The sequence below is a fragment of the Mesoplodon densirostris genome, chromosome 10 (genome assembly GCF_025265405.1).
Source record: "Mesoplodon densirostris isolate mMesDen1 chromosome 10, mMesDen1 primary haplotype, whole genome shotgun sequence".
Taxonomy (NCBI): Eukaryota; Metazoa; Chordata; class Mammalia; order Artiodactyla; family Ziphiidae; genus Mesoplodon; species Mesoplodon densirostris.
This window is the reverse complement of record NC_082670.1, coordinates 33,906,459-33,926,624: the sequence shown is the minus strand read 5'-3', so window position 1 is coordinate 33,926,624 and position 20,166 is coordinate 33,906,459. Positions and strand designations below refer to the sequence as shown.

Below are 20,166 nucleotides of genomic sequence, written 5' to 3'. Positions count from 1 at the left end.
AACTCACAGAAAAAATGATGAATGCGGGAAAGAGGATAATATAGCAACAAGTTCTGCTATACAGCAATGTTTAAAGGGTTAAAAAGATGTTTGTAAATTAGGCAGCAGCTCAGAAGTAGCCTCCTACAAATAATCAAGATGTGATAGAACTGGAAGTAAAGATTAGCTATTTAAGCAAATAATTAGGACACGATTAAGGACAATTTGGCCTCTTGCTGAGGGTAAACCAGACTCTTAGAGAACAGGACGATTGCCCTCAGGAAACAGTGTAAAGGATCCTTTACTACCTCCTTTTGAATTTCATCTGATCTAGTTTGCTCCCATAGAAGTGCAATGACTAAGTCTCCTTACAAGACCTGAGTTACCCATCAGTTTTCCCATAACAGAGAAAGGGTCTTCACCACCCTCTCATCCAACTTTAATTCTGGAACACCTCACATATTAATAAAACATGAAAGCATGCTTCCATGAAGATATTAAACTTATTTTTGGTGTCTCTCACTCTAAAGAGAAGATGTTGCTTCATGGACACGTTTTGGAAACGTTAAGTGTTCCGGGGCTTGATGTTGGCAGGTGTTTGCTATTAGACATGCACACAGGGTGCCTGATCATTCTCCAGCTGAGCGCTCACCAATCAAATGAAAACACAGTTTTTGGCCATTTCTTACAAAAAGCAGGACCCATTCACTGAATTCAGTGAGACTGTGGTCAGGTAATGCCACATGGTACTTTGCTCACACAAAATAAGACCACTCTGAGTGGTGGTGAGTAGTGATACAAACAGATTTCTATGGATGACCTCTGAAAATACAAAATTAACTTAAATTCCTCAAAGATTTTATTAGTATAGGGACTGTCACTCGTAATTATAAACGCTACATAGATTCTGTAGAATGATGACTGGTAGCCTAATTTTAACTCTAGTGTATTTTCTTCTTAAACATCTTTGAGTCACAGGCCACTTCTTCCAGCTGCCAAACTAACAAGACCTCAGAGATGGATGTGTGTGTGTGTGCATGTGTGTGCGTGTTGTCCATTAAGTCAAATAATTAAATAGCTAAACCTATAAAAATTAAGCATTTCAAGGATTAAAAAGAGCCTTTAACTTTGGATAACTGAGAGTTATATCTTTTGCTAATCCAAATAAACAAGTAAAATAGATAAATCAGTTTGAGGGAAAAGTCCATTTCTAAGTCAAATTATTTTTAAATAAAATATTGGACATGTTCCACATTAGAAGCCTCCTTCCGTTAGTGTACATAACCGTATTATCTGGACCCATTAACATGCTTCCCTGTACTCTATTTTAGTTGCTCATATTCCTGAAGGGAAAGGTTAAAATGTACCAAGTTAAAAAAAAATTGGTATGAAATCAAGTTGTCATCTAAAAGCCCCAAAGAACTCTGCTTAATTAAAATATTCTCAAGAAATGAGCATTTGTTAAAGAAAATTTGTCTCATATTTCTTATTCCGTCTTTTTGAAAAATGACAGAATAGGATTTAACCATATATTTAACTCAAGATAACATTTAAAGCAGATCTCTTCTGGGGCTTTCTCTGTGCGAACCACACCGAAACATGAATGAAACAAATCCAGTCCTGAGTAAACCGGAAATCACAGGAGACTGTGGAGAAATTCAGGCACTTGCTGGGGAGGGCACAAAGAAACCCTAACTCAAAAAGAAAACCCTTCACTGTTTAGGGCCAGCAGGGCTCTCAGTAACATGCTTTCTGTTTTCTCACTAAGGTCTGTCTGCTGCCACCAAGAGACAGCAATGTCACGTGTGGCCATCTGGGACATGCCTGACGTCCCAATACCACTTGGAGCTGGACAACATTTGACACGAACCAATCCTACTGCACAACGCCCTCCGAGGACTCAAAATACACTTATGCTGTAAATCACTTAAGCTGTGCCTCTCTCTCTAAGGCTGCTCTTGGGAAAGAGGAAAGTGAGCTGCGAAGAGAGAAACGGCAACCATACGTGGGCACCAGGCATCCGTGGGGCTGAAGGTCCGCATTATTCCCTCAGTTGGGCTGCTTAGGTCGAAGAGCCTCCGACCCAAAGTCTGCACAGACCTTTGAAGTATGTCCAGAAATGCATCTTAAGTTGGGATCTTTTTTTAAGAAAAACAGCAACATTAATAAAAGAGGTGGTGTGGTCTTTCTGTGACCAAGTTTTTTAAGGAACTTGGACATTTAGAAGTTATTATGGACAGTGAGCAAGTCCCAGGAATAGGGATGTCCCAGGCTATGAACCAGGCCATGACAATATATAAAGTGGGAGGAAGGCTTAAACCAGAACTTGCCTAAGCAACACGGGATGTACTAACTCTCCCATGCAGACTTCACACCTTGGTCTTGACCTTCATGAAATATTCTGAGATTAGTTGTAAATGAGTATCTTTTCCCTCCTCTGAAGACAAGGAGTATGGCAGAGGATGAAACAAAAGGCACAAGAAATCTGTTTCTAAGGGATATAAACATCCCAAGTGCCAATTCATAGGCAATTAGCACCTTGATTAAAGAGGAAAGGGCGGGCCTCCCTGGTGGCGCAGTGGTTGAGAGTCCGCCTGCCGATGCAGGGGATACGGGTTCGTGCCCCGATCTGGGAGGATCCCATATGCCGCGGAGCGGCTGGGCCCGTGAGCCATGGCCGCTGGGCCTGCGCGTCCGGAGCCTGTGCTCTGCAGCGGGAGAGGCCACAACAGTGAGAGGCCCGCATACCGCAAAAAGAAAAAAAAATAAAATAAAATAAAAGAGGAAAGGGCAAGCAGGATTTCAATGTTCAGATACACATAATGTAAGAACAGTCAGTATGTGGTGCTTGGTGGCAGCGGTAGGATGGTGTCCAAAGTCTCATTTCTTAAAAGGCTTGTTTGAGTCCTATGTAGAAGCAAAATTTCACACGTGAATTTCTGGGTGTTTCCCAGACTCTAACTAGGTTTCCAGGAATAATGTGTCCATTCTGATCATCAGGCCATGCCCCTCCTTTCCCCAGGCTTCAAGTGTGGTGAGCCATTGGAATTTGACCCCAAGACTATCTGCAAATGACAAAGCACTTTATCACATCCCTGCTGAATTCCACTCACAGCCAGACCTCCACAAAACTAGGTTTTGTTAAAGAAAGATGAACGAGGCTCATACTCCATGAAAAAAATTAACCCTAATCCCTTAAAATGTAGAAGCAGCCTAGAAAAATCAATGTTTTGACCCAGTGTTAAGATTTATTTGCATAGTTAGGCAAAATACTTTAATTCTAAGTTTCCCCTTACCACTCCACTCATTTTGTTTTGTAGAGACATTCTCTCCCTTTTCTTCCCCTTCAGTTTTACTGTGTGTATGTGGACAGAAACAAAGCTCCAAGAAAAGCCTTAGTCTAGAAGTTTGACAGTGAACTTGCCCCTGGCACTGGCCCTGCCCCCAACAACGTGGAGAGCTTGTCTGTTACACGTAGAGATACAAATGAAGGGAGATACGTTTCGAAACTGCTGCCGCGTTCAGGCTGAGATGCGGTAAAAACACAAGGTTAAGGTGCAAAGATTATATTTAACCAGTGCTTTCCTGGTGTTTTAACGAGCCCCTTCTAAAATCCAGTTCTTCTACACTTGGGAAAGCAGCAAGTCCTATGACAGACCCAGAATTCACTCTAGGGAGAAAATCAATAGTAGGTCTGTCTCTTTGAACTCAACACCACAGTAAGGGGGCGGAGGGTTGAAATACTCTACTAGTTTTCCCCACACCTCTGATACTGAACCACTGGCTAAATCCATGAACCTTAATTCTTCCACCATGGAAATCAAGAGTGGACAAAGCACTGCTCTCTTAGCTTAGAAGAAAAGGGGACTAATATTTACTGTTTTCGATCCCAGGTGGCTACACATCAGAATCCTACGGAGCTTAAAAACACAAAGAAACCCGGCCACTCTCCCCCGCACCCCCCCACTACCAAATTAGAATTCTTTTTGGAGGAAGTGGACCTTTATTTTTTTTTTTAAGGAGATTCATACGGGTTTCGTTGAGAACTATTGATTTATTGAGTCATTACTCCACACTAAGAACTCTGCCACATATTTCACATAGTATTTTATTTGTTTCATGATTGAATTCAAACAGGTTCAATCACAGAACCTATGTGGTGGACAAAAGAGAGCAGGAGTTCACCACGGGGAGATTCTTAAAGCCTGCCTTTCCAGTGTGTGCTGACCCACAGTTCTTGCCCATTCTGATGTCTTATTTCTCACCTTGCTGCTCTTCGTACTGGACCCTCTGACTCCTCCGGATTAAGTTACAGGTGAATCCTACATTACCCAAGTCCAGAGCAACACAGACGTGCACAGAACCTCACTGCCTGCCCCCCCCCGCAAGAACTTATCTTTCCATTCTTGTCACCACAAATTCCTTGTTAACAACATAAAACTTTCTCATAATTTAAACAAAACTGAACCCATAATTCTCTCCTAGGATGAATTTTATGACATAAGGATAATACCTGGTAAGTGCACAAATGACGCAAAATTAACTGAAATGTTCATCCTTCCTGAAATTTCTCTTAAACAGCAGAGAAGTAGAAGCAGTGCTGACACCTAGTGGCAACCCAAACAAATCAAGTAGCATCCCTAGCAAAACAGGGGTCATAGGCCCAACATTTGGCTTCCCCACCTAGTGTCAGGCCATCTTCGCCTTCCCTTCCTGGAAAAAAAAAAATTCCCAGCAACACTTCCCAAGCAATCCCTCCTCCAGAGTCCCAGTCCAATCATGAGAATACAGCAACCGAAGTCTGGCCTGTGACACAGACTAATTCACATGAAACTTTCCTCTGACCATCTTAAGGTCAGTTTGCTCAGTCCTAAGGCCCAGATCACACAGAAGGTAGACATATCCAAAATGCTCATCTGCTCAGAGTGTGTACACAGTAATTCTGATGTCTGTTGCCTCAAAGACCTCCTCAATCATCGCAGATACATTTTCCCATTGCAGACGATCAAGACCACATCCAATCCTGAAAAAGACAAAACATCCCCACTGGTTGTGATGAAGGTATCTAGGAAAACACGCCTTCCCTCTTCCTCTAGGCTGCATCCACCCAAAGCCTAAGATATCATCTGGTCTCACACCTATAGGCAGCCATGGTGGGAGTTGGGAAGTTAACTCCTATTGTGAGTCACCTAAGGCTGTTTCCTAGACAGCCCTAACATCCAACAGCTGTCACTTCTCTTTTGCCTGGGAAGTACCACTTCCCAGTTACTTCAGTCTACATTTTAGAAATGTATGTATAACTGCCCTGAGATGGAAGAACTTATCCTTCTATTTCTACTGATGAAAACTAGCTGTGGGTGGATGGCAAAAGGTTGGTATTTTTAAAATACACTTATGATAATGAAATGTTAAGGAAGATAAAAAGGAGAGTGACAAAGGACACGATCTCTGCACACAGGAAGTCAAGAGGGAATGTTGGGAAATGCCAAGCTGATTGTAATTCAGATCTTTGCAGCACTCTGGTGAGAAACCTCAATCGGCCCACAAAACTCTTACTACCTGGCACCTTTCTTCCAAGATGTTACTTAACTGATCCTCAATATCCCTAGGGGAAAAAGAGACGCTTAAAACTGCTAATTTTCTGTAAATGTGGTTAAGTACCTGAAAAAATTGTGATTAAAAAAAAGTTCCTGGTACATAAGCGATGAACATATTAAAGACCAGCGTAAGATAAGGGACCATGTAGCCACGCTCGTAAGGAACTTGGACCTTGGAATAAACCTGCATGCATGCTCAGCACTGACAAAACTAGTCTGACAAGAAGAGAAGGGACCCCAAGCCTATTTCCTGAAAAGGAAACAAAGGGGATATTGAACCCCTAACGTCAGTCCCTTAAGTTCCCAATATCTAGGGTCTAAGACATTACATAAGGGACCTATCCTCTGGCTATTGTCCACACTGAACACAAACAAGCATGCAGTTTCAAAAGCAGTGATAACTTACAACTTTCTTCACACAGAATTAACAGGTTTGGGACACCTGAAGTGGCCCAGAGAGAAATCACAATTACTCAGTCTTTGTTCTTTAGTTGTATTGCTTCAGAAATAGAGGCCAAGCTTCAGGTAGAGGATGCCCAGAATTCAACAAATGTCTGTGAACAACGGTTCCTCCCTACTAAGTAGGCTGAGGCAGGTCTGTGGTTTAATCATCCTGATTTTCAGCCCAGGCTAAAAGATGGGCACGCCTTAGGCTAAGATCTAACAACTTGTTTACTGATGATTTTTAAATGTTTTGAAATTTTTCCACCTTTAAGTCTGTATTTTAGGTTACATTAAGCTTTTAAGTCACTTGTCTTTGGGTAAGACAGTAAACCCCACTAACCAAGTCTTCATTTAGGGCCCTGGATTTCCTTGCCTTGGCATGGAGAGGTCGGTGACTCCATTCTTCAGACAATGGGACTTCATGGCCTCTAAACTCTTCTGTAAGTTTTCATAAGTTGGCTTGTGTGAAGCCCTTTTCTTTGTAATCTAAGTACAAAGAACGAATTCAAATTTCCATTAGTCCAAAATGAGAGCCAAAGAAAAGTCATCATATTCTCCCAACATCCTGATAATTAAAGTATTAAGTATATTTTTATAGAATAGTCTAGATGACAAATGTCATACTGTCCCTTCCAGTTACGGGAGCTCCTCAGGAATCCACTACATAGAGCCTGAGAAACCCAGACACTGCCATATAATAATCTTTCCTTTTCCCAAGAAAACCAGATTAGCAGGTGTGCCTATTGTCTACTGTTTTTAAGCAAAGTAGGTGAAAGTTTCTGTGCCACTTCCAAGAAATAAGCTGCATATCTGTAACAAGGAAGAATCCATAACACCTAAAAATTTCCTGTCAGGTTTATTTATTTAAAAACTGTGCTTGCCTTTTATTTCCCTATAAAAGAACAAACTGGTAGCATTCCAGACAAGATTGGATGTCACAGTAGCATTGAGGACATTCAAAGAGGCTAGGACATGTCCCCACTCAGTGTGCTGTCCAAATCAGGCTTGTAGTGCCTTGGCTATAAGTCATCCAGCACCATCGCCAAGAAGCTGCACTCTTTCTGAAGCCAAAGACCATTTGGATAGTGGAAGAATCCCACACTGAGGAAGCAGGCAGGAAAGGAGATGAGTATTACTTGGCACTGCATTTGATAGGGAAGACAGAGAAAAACTCCTTTGGGCAATCTATCTCTTGAGACCTTACTGTCTCTATCTTACTATGATTAGGAAGGAGTTAAACTATGGGAGGCATCCCTAACTTTTGCAAGTCTCGTAACACAGGTCTTTGGTGACTATCACTACTCTTCCCCATGGAGCTGGGATACAGCTTCATGTTCCTTTCTAATCCAGTGCACCAAATAGCCACCACTTCTGGATCTGAGTTGGCATGAGGTCGGCTTTTTGACATCTCTGGTTGTCTGGAATGAAACATTGTGATCAACATAAATGCAGTACAGCCCACTGGTTTACCAATCCTTAGAACTTATTGAGAATTGGCCCCATCTTACCAGGTAATATATATATCGCCCATCTCTCTTCAGAACAGCCACTTCTCCAGACTTTTTTTCTAAGAAAAACAGTTATTTAATAGTAAAAAAGAAAACCAAAACACTGATCTCCATTCTTAGATTTTTTAAAAACCTTTATAAATTTGAGTCTACTTCAGAACTAGAATTAATTTTCAACCCTGAAGAACACTTTGATCCTTATCAGCCTTCCTAAATACTGTATTCCGTAACTTCCAGCTTTCTTATTAATGTTTTCTGAATCATGTTTTCCTCAAACCCCATCTTTGGTCCTGCTGCATTTTCAAATATACCCTTACTTGTTCACCTAAAAAACTTTAATGTCTATTGCCGTGAAATGTTTTAGAATGTACAGCACTTTTTACTTGCCAAATGTGTGTTTAATAATAATCCTTCTACATACAAAAACAGCTAATGTGTTAAGCATTAAGGGGAACATAGATGTATTAAAAAGTGCTTAATTATTAAAGAGTTTTCAATCAGGAGAACATGTCATGTTTAGAAATAAATATAATACAAAGCAGTAAGAAGTTGCTTTTTTAAAGGCTGGGATTAGAATCACCAGTGGAAACTTTGATTCAGTAAGCCTGGACTGTGGTCTGAGCAACTGTTTCAGAAGCCCACGTGTGATTCTGATACACATCTCTGGTTTAAAATCACTGGTAGAAAGTGATGGGAGGAGTCTGTAAGGAAAAGGTTCTAAACTCTTTGAAGCATAAGCACAATATGGGTAAACAGAGGATCTTGAATGACAAGCTAAAATCTGTGGACTTTGCTAAGCACTTCAGAGTTATTAAAGGTTTCAGAGAAACGCAGTAATATTATCAAGAAAGACTTATAAAAGAGGGGGAAGAAATTTAAAACTTTTACAAGAATTCAGGTTTCGTGTGATAAGGACCCAAACTAGAGGCCATTTTTGTAGAGGAAACACTTAATCTGCAGAGTTAAAAGGACTCAGTAGTTAGGAACCCCATCTGTGCATGTATATCTTGTTTAATAATTAAGTATAACGAGAGCATCAAAAGATGCTCTAGCCAGGGCAGATAAGTTCAGCTGTTTTCAAAACTCACGTTGATTTAACAGTTCCTGCACCCCTCCAAATTTCTTCTTGAAGTGGACAGCTATCCCAGCGCCCATTCGACAGTCCTCACTGATACAGTGGGCTAAGGAGTCTGTTTGGGGGCATGCAAAAAGGTCTCCTTTCATATAAGTAATCTAAAATGTGCAAAGGGAAAGAAAAGTTTTATTAGTGACAGAAAAATAAGCTATTTCTTTTCCTTTACTGTGCCCACCACCACTTCTCCTCCGTCCCTCCTTCATTTAAAGACAAATCCTCAGAATTTAATTTAAGGTGTTATCTAAAGCGAATTAAAGCATGCGCAAAAGAAAGTGATGGGTGGTCTCTGCCTAGGACTGTATCAGCCTTTCTAAAGTAAATCAGCAGGAGAGAGAGAGAAAGACAATTCAATTATTAATTATTTAATTATTAATTAAAAAGTGTTTATGCTTTTGACCTCAATTATTCTGAATTTCAGTTCACCAATAAATTAATAGTTGTTACGCACTCTGCTTCCTTCTGAATCTTCATTAGGGCTGCCAGCCATGATACTGAGTCGCTATTTCCAGAATTTAAGTGTTTCTTCAGCTATAAAAAGGGGAAAAGAAGTAAAAATGCTTAGGCAACCTGAATATATTACGTTCAGACTGCCCTGACCACCCACGTACGAACATTTTCCCCCCACCGTTTATCGCTGAAAGTAAGTTCGCCTCTAGGAAGTAATGCAAAACTCTTCTGGAGCAAGAAAAAGAAAGAATGCCTGGTTTCGGAGGTGGACGGGCCCCGCTCGCATTTCGCGCTTTCCAGGAGCAGAAGAAAGGCGGTCCTAGGACCCGCCTCCTCCTTTCCCCGCGCCCGCGCCGAGTAAGGCTGATTCAAGACAGTCTCCTTTTCCCTGCAAGATGCAAAAGTATTTCCCCATTGGATTTGGCCCAGAAGCAAAAAGGTGGGACTTGGCCACAGTCCCGTTAAGCCGCAACTAGGGAGTATACAGGCCTGGGGGAGTGTACTGCCGAGGCGGGGGCAGGTGGAGAGGGAAGGCGGCCTCTCAAGGAAAGTTCACCCCCATCTTTTGGGGGGAGCTGGGGGAAGAAGTTTAGAGAGGCCTCCCATTCTCTGTTTCCTACCCTAGGGCGGATCAGCGAGGGCGTGGGGCCTGTCCCGGGGTCCCGTGGTAGGGAGCGGGGAGGCTCGTTCAAAGCCCCAACGTACCGGGGTTACCCTTCACCTGGAAAGGAGTCGGCCGTTAGGAGGTCCCGCCCCGCGGGGAAGGGCTCTGGTAGGTGGGGAGCAGGAGAAGAGCCCAGATGTGGAGCCAATCCCGCCAAAGCTCTTAATTGCACGCACCTAAGATGGCCGCCCACCACCTGGGAGCGGGGCGGAAACGAGCCCCTCTAGCTAGCTAGCCGAACCTGCACTCTTTGGTGATGGCCGCCGAACTTCCGGTGGTAAATTCCATAGAGTACCCCGCCGCCGCCCGGGCATGCGTAACGAGACAGCGAGTTGGGTAGAACGGCGCTTGCGCATTAGCCCCAGGAGCGTGTCTCCAGGGGCGCCATAGACGGGGGAGGGCAGTTGGCAAAGGAGTTAGTTAGCGCCTGCGTGGTACTATGCTCAGGGCGGTGTTTGAAGGTTGAAGGGTTGAAGGGTCTGGCGTGTCTAGAAGGCGCCTGCGTATTCCTTCAGCCGGGGGTGTGATCCAATCAGGGAAGTGGGCGTGGCTTCAGGGGACGCCTGAGCAGTGCTCCTTCAACTGGGGGTGGGGCGAGCCCGAGCTCGGGTTAGGGGGCGTGGTCTCAGAGGCGCCTGCGCGGAGGCTGTTGGAGGGAGGCCCGATTCCCCTTTGTTCGGCTTCGCCATTTTGCTAGGCAGCGGCAGTGGCGGCGGCAGCGGCGGCTGGAGCCTCTGATTGGGTTTCGGGGTCCGGTACTGGAGCCAATCAGCGCGGGCAGCGAACCGGGGGAGCGAGGCACGGTGAGTGTGAGGAGCCAATATCCAGCGGCCCAGAGCCGGCCCCAGCGCCCCGATTGGCGGGTCTCGCTGACCACTCAGGAGAGGCCCAGGCGCCCGTCGGGCCCGGGGAGTCGAGCTGAGCCTAACCGAGCTGGGCTCCCGACGGCCCAGGCTGGAGCCTGCGACCGCCCCGGGGCACTCCCGGCCGAGGCCTGCAGGGGGCCGCCCCGCGCGGGGATGGCGCCCTCGGGAGCAGGCATCTCGGGGTCCAGAGCCTCGCAGGGCGCCAGAGCCAGTTGGGGATGCGATGCGTCCCCGTCCCCCCGACCCTTAGGCGCAGCTTCTCAGGCCCCAGGCCGGGGGGGTGTTGGGTTTGCCTGCCACCAAGGCCCCTATGCTAAGGTATACACACACGCGGGCCCGGGGCCTTGGCGGTTTCCTCCTGGTCCTTCCGGCCTCACACTTAAGCCCGCCCTTGCACTCAACACGCTCTGGCCCTCGGGACGGGAAGTCTCCCCCCGCGGGGCCCGCGCACCCCACCCCTCCGTGAGCGGGACTGTCTTGTCTGCAGCCCTTGTGGGTCGGGAGGCAGGCCCGGGGAAGACGCGCGCCGCAGCCATCGGGCCCCGCGTGCAGCGCGGAGAGGGGTGGCCCCGCCCGCCCCGCCGTCCCCGCTGTCCCCCTGATCGGTGGAGGGGATCCATTAGTGCACCCACTCCCGGGCCCCGCTGAGCCCCTCCTCCCAGCACGCTCGGCCCGGGTCTCCGGCCCGGCGCCGTTACCACCCCCTTTTGGCTCGTCATTTCCTCTCTTCCCCGCCCCGATCGCCGGGCAGAACTGCACACCTCCGTCTTGGAGCGCAACCAGGCGGTCACCCGTCCTTGCCCGGGCTGTAAGGCCTGTCCATTTGGTGCCTGGGACCTCACTATACAAGGTGGCGAGCCCTGTGCATTCCTTTTACCGGAGGCTGCACAATTTGCTTTCATTAGTCTTATCTGTTGTTGCTCATCTTGTGAATTCTCGCTCCCTTGGGAATGCACAATTATTTTAACCTTTCTGTGTCACTTTGAACGTGTCAGGTTTCACTCATTAGCTCAGTCCACAGCCATCTTTTGGTTTTTTTTTTTCCAGTATGTTGATGTTTTCTCAGCAGGTATTTATAGAAACGTAACAGTCTTGTGGGGTTTTGGTTAGGGTGAAAGGAAATCTCCGTTGACAACCAAGTATCACGAACAGTTAGTATGTACCAGGCGTCCATCTGTGTGCTGGAGAGGGAGTGGTTAGAGGTCGATAAGAACCTTCCCAGCCTGGTGGAGATTGACAGGTGAACAAGTAATTAATATCTCACGGTTAGTGCTGTAACGGGGCCAAGTTCAGTTCTGTGGTGCACTGATGTGTGAGCTACCAACAGCCCCGGCGGAAGGCCAGCATTGCCACACTTTTGATTGGCCTTGAAGGATAATGGGATTTCTTCGGACAAGAAAGAACGGAAGAGCATTGCTCACAAAGAGAAAAGCAAGTGCAGAGGCACCAAGCTTTGCTGTGCGTTCAAGGGGGAAGAAAGTATAGGGCAGTGGGCAGTTGCCGTGAGAGTTTAGGCTGGAAAGCCCAGTTGGTACAAACACTTGTATATCTTGCTAAGGAATTTTTCGGAAGCAGTTATTTTGTGGAAATTCGGATAGGAGAAATCTAGAAACACACTTTTTTCTAAGATTGGAAAAATAAGTTTCTGGCTTATGGGGTTCTGCTCCACAATAGCAGCTGACTTTGGGGGGAAAAGGAAGATTTTTCTCCTAGGACTTTAAAAGTTTTTACACATGTGAAGCACCGAGTGCAGCAGTCCTTGCCACATAGAGTAGGCCTTTAGTATAATCACAGTTACTAAGGTCATACAACTGGTAGGTTGCAGAAAACTACTCCTGAGGAGTAGTGCTCTTTCCACTACTAAAAATTTGGGGACAGTTTTTTTGTTTATTTGTTTGTTTTTTGCGGTACACGGGCCTCTCACTGCCGTGGCCTCTCCCGTTGCGGAGCACAGGCTCCGGACGCGCAGGCTCAGCGGCCATGGCCCACGGGCCCAGCCTCTCCAAGGCATATGGGATCTTCCCGGACCGGGGCACGAACCCGTGTTCCCTACATCGGCAGGCGGACTCTCAACCACTGCGCCACCAGGGAAGCACTGGGGACAGTTTTTGTTTTCACTTTTTGTAATGAGTTTTTCATTGTTTAAGTCATTTTTAAAATTTATTTAATTCTTAAAATATCTAACAGATGGAGCACTGTGGTTTAGATATTTTTTAGAATGTTTACATTTGCCTTTGGACTGGATGAATACCTTGGTACTTAAAAATGGTTATATCTAGTCACTAAAAAACCAGCAAACATTTTTGCTAGACTTCTTTCTAAACGACAATTATAGTCTGGTCACTTTTTTGCTAAACCCTTCTAGAGACTCCACCTATCTGCAGAAAAATTTAGCTGGGAATGTTGAGATACAGTAATCTGGCCTTAGCTTTCTCTTGACACGTGGCCTTGTATATGCTGTTCCTATGTGGAAATTTTTCTGTCCTTGTTTTTATGCTCTATCCTCATTTGGAGCACTCCATTCCCTCCCACTTCATCACATATATAAATCCTGCTCATGCTTAAGACCAGGTCAGATGCCACGTTTTTCTAAAGCCTTCTTATCGATCCCCAACTGGAAGAACTCTGTGTCCTCCATACTCCCATATTACTTTGTTTTTCTCTTAGGGGTTCAGTACAGATTTTTACTCCTTTACTAAATTTAAAGACCCTTTGAAGTTAAAATCTTAGTCACAGTTTTACTTTTATTTCTGAAACCTTCAGGACGGTGTCTGACAGGTGGTACATCATTAGTGGAGATTAAGAAGCAAATTAGGAACTGCAATCCAGAACCTTTTGGATGATGGGGAAGCTGGACAGCCCTTTGTTCTCTAGCCTTTTATCAAACACAGATCAGAACCTGTTTGTTGAGTTGTGAAGTCCATTTAGTGGGCCAATGCTGGTAATTTTTTATAATAGAATAGAAAATACCACAGTTCATCTTATGTTATGAAGGTAAGTATTCATGAAACTTTTGTTTTAGTTACTTTTTTAATATGTTGCATGTGCATTTGTGATGTGAAATGTTTTTCTTACTGTGAGTTATCAAAAAAGTTTGAAAGCTGCCGTTCTAGTTTTTACCTGGTAGTGATTGTCAAATATGATAATTCTACGGGGTTTTTCACTTGCTTATAGTTGAGTTTCTGGAAGCTTTAGGTTTAAAATTAAAATGTGTGTGGGTCCACAATGAATGGATTCCTAAGTAGTTAGCTGCATTTCAGGTTCTGCAGCTTGAAGTGAAGAGGAAGGGAAATTTTCTTGCTAACCGGAATAAACATACTCACTTTCTCTCTTTGAGGAAAAAACATTCAAACTTTGAGTTAGGAGTGAGAGCTAGACAGACTAAAGCTGGCTGGCTTAATTCTGTCAGAATGTGGCCGAAAGGCACTTGAGGAAAGACGACGATGTTTGCAGTTCTGCTAACTGAAGCTCACAGTAATGGGAACATGTGGCTTCATAGAAGCCAGTTGCGTCCAGCCTTCACCATTAGCAGTCTCAATATCATGCTCCACGCTGAATCGCTCCCTCGTTACTATGACATAGAATTGCTGTTAGACTTGAAGCTGCTTCCTTTTGACCCTTCAAAGTATAGTGAATTTAAGTGTTTTTAAATTGAAGCATTTGTATTACCAGAATAAACTAGTTAAGAAGAAAATCTGCATGACGTTTTATTAGTCATTTCCCTGCACTTCCAGTGCGATGTAAACTTCTGGAAATTAGTGGTCAAGGAAAAAATCTTATACAGGAAGGGGATTTGGGGTGGGGTGGGTTGTTAAAATATAGAGGACATTCCTTCCTGATCCTTATTTTTTTAATCAACTCTTTTGAGATATAGTTTAGACATAAAGGATAATCATTTTAAGTGGACATTTTGACGAATTTTGACAAATTTACACACCTATGCAACCACCAGCACAGTGAAAATATAAAACATTTTACACCCCAGAAAAGTTCCAAATGCTCTATCCCAATCAACTTCCCACTTTCCCCTCTTCCCCCTTTTCCATTTCCAGGAAACCACTGATCTGCTTTCTCTCTCTAGATTACTATTACCTATTCAGGGTTTCATATAAATGAAATCACACCACTGTTTTGTATCATGACCCTTAATTTTTAATTTTATTAGTTTAGAAACATAAATGTATTGTGTATATTGCAGTTAGAGACAAGATAGAGTTTAGGGAAGACCATTCACTTCCCCGGAAGAGCCACTTAGTCTGGCTGCAAATCTGATTTTCTGTACTGTTCCCAGAATCTCTCAGGAGCCAACTGAGTCACCCAATTCAGAAGAGACATAAAAATCAGAAAGCCAGTTTTTCAGTATGCAATGAGAAATAACTATCAAGTTTACTTGTGTTTCTGATCATATCTGCTCCCTGTTGGCTACTGTATATGTAAATCTAAATTATAGCTAGATGTGTGCTTGGTGAACATTCCATTAGAGCAAGGGTAGTGAGTTGAAGAACCACATCACCACATACCATCATGCTGTGATGACATAGTCATCCTGTCACTTGTTTATAACTCTTACACTCTTATACTACATACCAATTTGGTTATGAGTAATAGGCTCAATCGATTTTTATTAGATTTTCCTCCCAACATTTTAGTATAAAAATTTTCAAACATACAGTGAAGTTGAAAGTGTTTTACAATAAACACCTGTATACCCTTCATCTAGAGTCTACTGTTAATGTACTATACTTGCCTTTTCAGAGAGATACCTATATATATATCTATCTCTCCATCTATTCATCCATCAATATACTTCTTCCTAATATTTGGGCACGCACTTGAATATATTTTGATTTCTTCACATCATATTGAGACACCTTACAATCATGGTGGGTGATTCATATCATCCACCATGTGTGGATTTGTGGAGAGTGGTGCACTGCTTTGCTGCTGTGATGTGCAGATCATGTAACTCACATAACTTTGTCATTCAAATTTTAGAATTCATGAAGCCCTGGAGAAAAGTTTGGGGAAAGATTTACCTACATTTTGCTTATATACAACTGTACCTCCCCCATGTTTCCAAGGTGAATTACCCTTTGATAATTTATATAATTTAAAATTTTTGAATCAGGTCTTTATTCAAGGTTCTCAAATATCACTTCAGTTTATCTAATTGTGTGCTTATTTCAAAAAGGAGTTTTAAGGGCTTCCCTGGTGGCACAGTGGTTGAGAGTCCGCCTGCCAATGCAGGGGACACGGGTTCGTGCCCCGGTCCTGGAGGATCCCACGTGCCGCGATGCAGCTGGGCCCGTGGGCCGTGGCCGCTGGGCCTGCGCATCCGGAGCCTGTGCTCCGCAATGGGAGGGGCCCTGGCAGTGAAAGGCCCGCGTACCGCAAAAAAAAAAAAAAAAAGGCGCTTTCAGCTGTTAAAGTGTATGAGAATAGTAAATTTGGGCATTGACTGCATACTTGATATTAAGAGCTTACAAATTTTTTAATGTTTTGAAGTAATTGTAGAGGCACAATGTCATTGTGATAAAACGATAAAGAAAAGAATCTACTCTTTGGAGATAGATACTGACGTATTTTTGGAGTTTTGGAATAATAAAGTGTCTGGGATTTGCTTCAGAATAATGCAGGGGTGGGTGGAAAGTGGATAAGATATACGTGGAATAAGATTGACCATGGGTTGAAAATTGTTGAAGTTGGGTAATGGCCATAGGGGTTCATTATAATGTTCTCACTATTTTGGTACAATTTTGAAAATTATCATAGTAAAAGTTAAAATTATACAATAAAGGGTGGGGTATTATTAGGCATTCAGATTCATGACTGAGGAAAACTTAAATTCTTTTCAGAGAAAATCATAGCCTGCTCTTTCTGTAATTCCTTTTTATTCCTTGCTCTGGATTAAAACGCAAACTCCTAAACCTTTGCTGGGTCTTTCTTACTTAACACTACTTAATTTTGATAAGCAACGTGTTTGACTTCAGGTCTGGGTAATTACTTACTAAATAATAAACCCTGAAATTTTAAATTGCTTACCATATGTAGTGCAAATGTGTTACAAATTAAAGAAACTATTCTCTAAAGTACATGTGCAGACCTGAAAATCAGTGTTAAATAGGCCTTGTAACAAAGTGATGTAGCTTAATGAGAATTTCTTAAGTGTTGCTCTAGTAGTATTGAAAGGAAAGTTTGCTGGTGAGAAATGACAAAGCATTTTTTATATATGTTAAATAGCGTTATCAAGGTTAAGCATCCGGTGAAGCCTTTATTAACAATCTCACTTAACTTTTCCTACCTTTCTAATAGGAGTGCATCTTGAAGTCTTCTAGGATCTCCAGAGTGAAACTCATTGTGGTCAAGACTCTAACTTGGAGGGACCATGGAACAGTATACAGCAAACAGCAATAGTTCAACAGAGCAGATTGTTGTACAGGCTGGACAGATTCAGCAGCAGGTATGGAAGTAAAACTGCTTTAAACATCACAGCAAAAGAGCTGATAATAACACTGCTCAGTAGCGGAATCGAGAGGTCTCAGATCTTCTAAGAGTGGGTCTGGTGACTTGTGCTGAAGTGCTTTTCAAAGATTAGATTTGTTGCAGTTTCTCTCATTTTCTCTGTTCAGAAGTCTATATCCAGTCCGTAACCACTTAGAATTTGATTTCATGGGAGCCTGGTTTAATAGTAAATTGCCCCCTTTCATCGTATTAGAAATCCAACACCTAGTCTGTTTTCAGATGGAATTATGGAGGGGTTTTTTTTGTTCTTCCTGGATTCAATTTGGTTGTTTCTCTTATTGATTAAGCTACCTTGTGGTCTAGTAAGGCTTTGGCCACAAAAAACAAACCAAGGTAGCTTCTAAGAAATCCACTGTCCTTTGATTTGATCCATCACAGTGCTTATTTTGAAAAGCTCTAGTTTAACATGAGGATAATATTTAGATAGCCACACTTATGGATAAGCACATATTAGAAAGGAATTCCCTGCTGCTGGTTTATCCTAATTAAGGTAGGTTGCCTTCTTGAATTTATACACAGATTACATTTTCTGATGATTTATACCTGGCTTTATTTTAGGAAAACTTCACTTGTTTTTTCTCCCTGGAAGAAAAGAAATTTATTGTGCATTGATTTACCCTTAGGCCAAGATTGGGAATGTTTTATTTCTAAAATGGAACTTAAATAATATGGAAGAGTAGTTAGTAGGGAGGGCAGAGGATGTTTTGATGGTGAGTTGTTCCATCTAATGATCAAAGAAAGGAGCTACTCTTGATTAAAAGAGATTAATTATCGGGCTTCCCTGGTGGTGCAGTGGTTGAGAGTCCGCCTGCCGATGCAGGGGACACGGGTTCGTGCCCCGGTTCAGGAGGATCCCACATGCCGCGGAGCGGCTGGGCCCGTGAGCCATGGCCGCTGAGCCTGCACGTCCGGAGCCTGTGCTCTGCATTGGGAGAGGCCACAACAGTGAGAGGCCCAGGTACCACAAAAAAAAAAAAAAAAAGAGAGAGAGAGAGAGATTAATTATCGAAATTCCTTTGCTGGCTTTTCCTTCCACGTAACTGCAGCTTCCTTCAACTGCCTTGGTAGAAAAGGGGATTCCACAGAGGACCCTCCATTCATACCAATGCCCTGGTGGGGGAATTCTTGTTCTGTCAGAACTTACTATTAGGAGTAATAATTAGGTTGAATCTGTGAACACATTGCTTCTAAGGCAGTCCAGCTGAGTAGGAGTGATCCTGGTTTGGGGACATGGAAGCAGTGACCTCATGAAGGTGATTCTGGCTCACAGTGATTACCTTCATTCTTCCTTTCTGGGGATTGCATTTAAGTTCCAGAAATTCGTCTTTGAAGCTACAAAGCTTCAAAGCTGATAAAACCTGGGCTTCCCTGGTGGCGCAGTGGTTGAGAGTCCGCCTGTTGATGCAGGGGACACGGGTTCGTGCCCCGGTCCGGGAAGATCCCACATGCCATGTAGCGGCTGGGCCCGTGAGCCATGGCCGCTGAGCCTGCGCGTCCGGAGCCTGTGCTCCGCGACGGGAGAGGCCACAACAGTGAGAGGCCCGCGTACCGCAAAAAAAAAAAGCTACTAAAACCTGATTAGCTTTTTTGTTCTTGTGAATTCATTTGAGGAAATAAAAAGAGCTTTAAAATAACTTCACGAAGAAGGATCAAATACCTATTTTTGGAGGGAAGGACTGTTAAAAAAAATTTTTGTTAATGATGTTAGCTATATTGGTTTTTTTGAGTCATGGAAGTGTGTTTTGAGTTCCACTCTGGGGACAAAGGGCTAATATCTGTAATCTGTTACTTCAACAAAACAGCTTCAGTATAGGGAGTCTACAGTTTGAAAGTCCTGTGTAGGGTGGGGCTATTGAAAGAAGACCCTCCCTCTCCCACAAGAGGTAAGGTGACCTCATGTCTTGTGCTATACATTTCCTTCCTGACACATTTCAAGCTCTTCCTGTTCCTGTTCTCAGCAGCAGGGTGGTGTTACTGCTGTCCAGTTGCAGACTGAGGCCCAGGTGGCATCCGCCTCAGGCCAGCAAGTCCAGACCCTCCAGGTAGTGGTGCCCTCTCTGATTCTCTGTAAGCACTGCATGAACTTCTCCTCTCCTCATGTTTGGTGCTGCTTGTGGTAGGATCTCATGGAGAAATGGCAAAGTCAGTTGCATGTCTTTGATGCTGCTAACTTGTCTTTGAGGCTTAGAAGATGCCAGTTTCCTAATGTTTCATGCTAAATCATGTAGTGACCTCAGTATCAATTTTCTGAAAAGTGCCTTTTGGCTAATATTCTTTGGGAATGTCTGGGAAAGAATCAGTATAAGGGACAGGAAGAAATTCTTACAAGTGGCATTAGAACCTATTTAGAGATCAAACTGTAATAAGATTGCATGGTAACTTTTCTTGAGTTTGTATTATGATAGTGGAGAAGAAAATATATACATTTTACTAGGGTAGATTGTGCTTTATTTTTATTAAAAGGACAACTTGGCTGTCCTGTCCTGCAATAATGATTGCACTTGACAAGATTGATCTAATCACTGAACCTTGTTAATCTCTTAACTGCTATCTTTTCATTACCTTTCTTAGGGAAATAATGACTTGTCTTATTGTTAGATCTGCAGAGATTGCCCCATAGCTCTTGGACAGAGGTGGGATATGCTTTCTGTAAGTCTTAAGTATTATAGCCACCATAAGAATTCCTACTTAAACAATGCAGTTTCCTAACATTATGTATGACCAAGTTAAATATGTAAATTGGGGTTATATTTTGGCCGGATCTTATGTAAAGATAAGTGAAGAAGCATAAGTCTTTTCTGAGTTTATAGGTTACTTTAACTAAAAGGACCATATTTTTGAGAAACTGACAAGATTTGAGTACCCTGCCTTTTTCCCTCCATTGAATGGAAATGATTCAGGGTAGGACCTAGAATGTAGAACTGGCATCTCACTTTATTACTAGTGCTGCTTAGCAAGTATCCTGCAGTGAACTACCCCTTATTGTAATCATTTCACTTTACCC

At 43.3% G+C, this 20,166-nt stretch overlaps 2 protein-coding genes across 15 annotated transcripts in view; one reads left to right on the top strand and one right to left on the bottom strand.

The window, feature by feature from the left end:
• Positions 1 to 4,013: 4,013 nt before the first annotated feature.
• On the bottom strand, positions 4,014 to 10,229 carry OARD1 (O-acyl-ADP-ribose deacylase 1). Of its 7 annotated transcripts, XM_060109774.1 has the most exons (7): positions 10,016 to 10,229; positions 9,364 to 9,498; positions 9,112 to 9,191; positions 8,617 to 8,761; positions 7,529 to 7,587; positions 6,394 to 6,506; positions 4,014 to 5,002 (listed from the first exon to the last, which is right to left on the bottom strand). In XM_060109774.1, exons 3-7 carry the CDS (start codon positions 9,148 to 9,150, stop codon positions 4,900 to 4,902), a joined length of 459 nt encoding a protein of 152 aa, XP_059965757.1. In that variant the 5' UTR covers positions 9,151 to 9,191; positions 9,364 to 9,498; positions 10,016 to 10,229; the 3' UTR covers positions 4,014 to 4,899. The 7 variants fall into 7 exon arrangements, with proteins under 7 accessions (XP_059965757.1, XP_059965758.1, XP_059965755.1 ...); XM_060109775.1 differs by lacking the exon at positions 9,364 to 9,498 and having other exon boundaries at positions 9,951 to 10,229; XM_060109772.1 differs by lacking the exon at positions 9,364 to 9,498.
• Positions 9,531 to 20,166, top strand: part of NFYA (nuclear transcription factor Y subunit alpha) — a 27,426-nt gene continuing 16,790 nt past the window's right edge. Inside the window, exons 1-5 of one of the 8 annotated variants that reach the window (XM_060109763.1) lie at positions 9,531 to 9,549; positions 10,472 to 10,577; positions 15,636 to 15,721; positions 16,953 to 17,100; positions 19,121 to 19,207. In XM_060109763.1, coding sequence (XP_059965746.1) covers positions 17,026 to 17,100; positions 19,121 to 19,207 — 162 coding nt within the window. In that variant the 5' untranslated portion in view covers positions 9,531 to 9,549; positions 10,472 to 10,577; positions 15,636 to 15,721; positions 16,953 to 17,025. Of the gene's footprint in view, positions 9,550 to 10,471; positions 10,578 to 11,412; positions 11,491 to 13,403; positions 13,635 to 15,635; positions 15,722 to 16,952; positions 17,101 to 19,120; positions 19,208 to 20,166 lie in introns of those variants that run through there. The other 7 variants (XM_060109764.1, XM_060109766.1, XM_060109767.1 and 4 more) reach the window with 7 other exon arrangements.

Excerpts from the sequence above, each read along its gene's own strand:
- OARD1 (XM_060109775.1), bottom strand. The coding sequence starts at position 9,150 with ATGGCTGGCAGCCCTAATGAAGATTCAGAAGGAAGCAGA. Across the intron at positions 8,762-9,111 it reads AAGATTCAGAAGGAAGCAGA|ATTACTTATATGAAAGGAGA; the intron begins GTGCGTAACAAC and ends TGCACATTTTAG. Across the intron at positions 6,507-7,528 it reads GGCGATATATATATTACCTG|ATTACAAAGAAAAGGGCTTC; the intron begins GTAAGATGGGGC and ends CTTTGTACTTAG.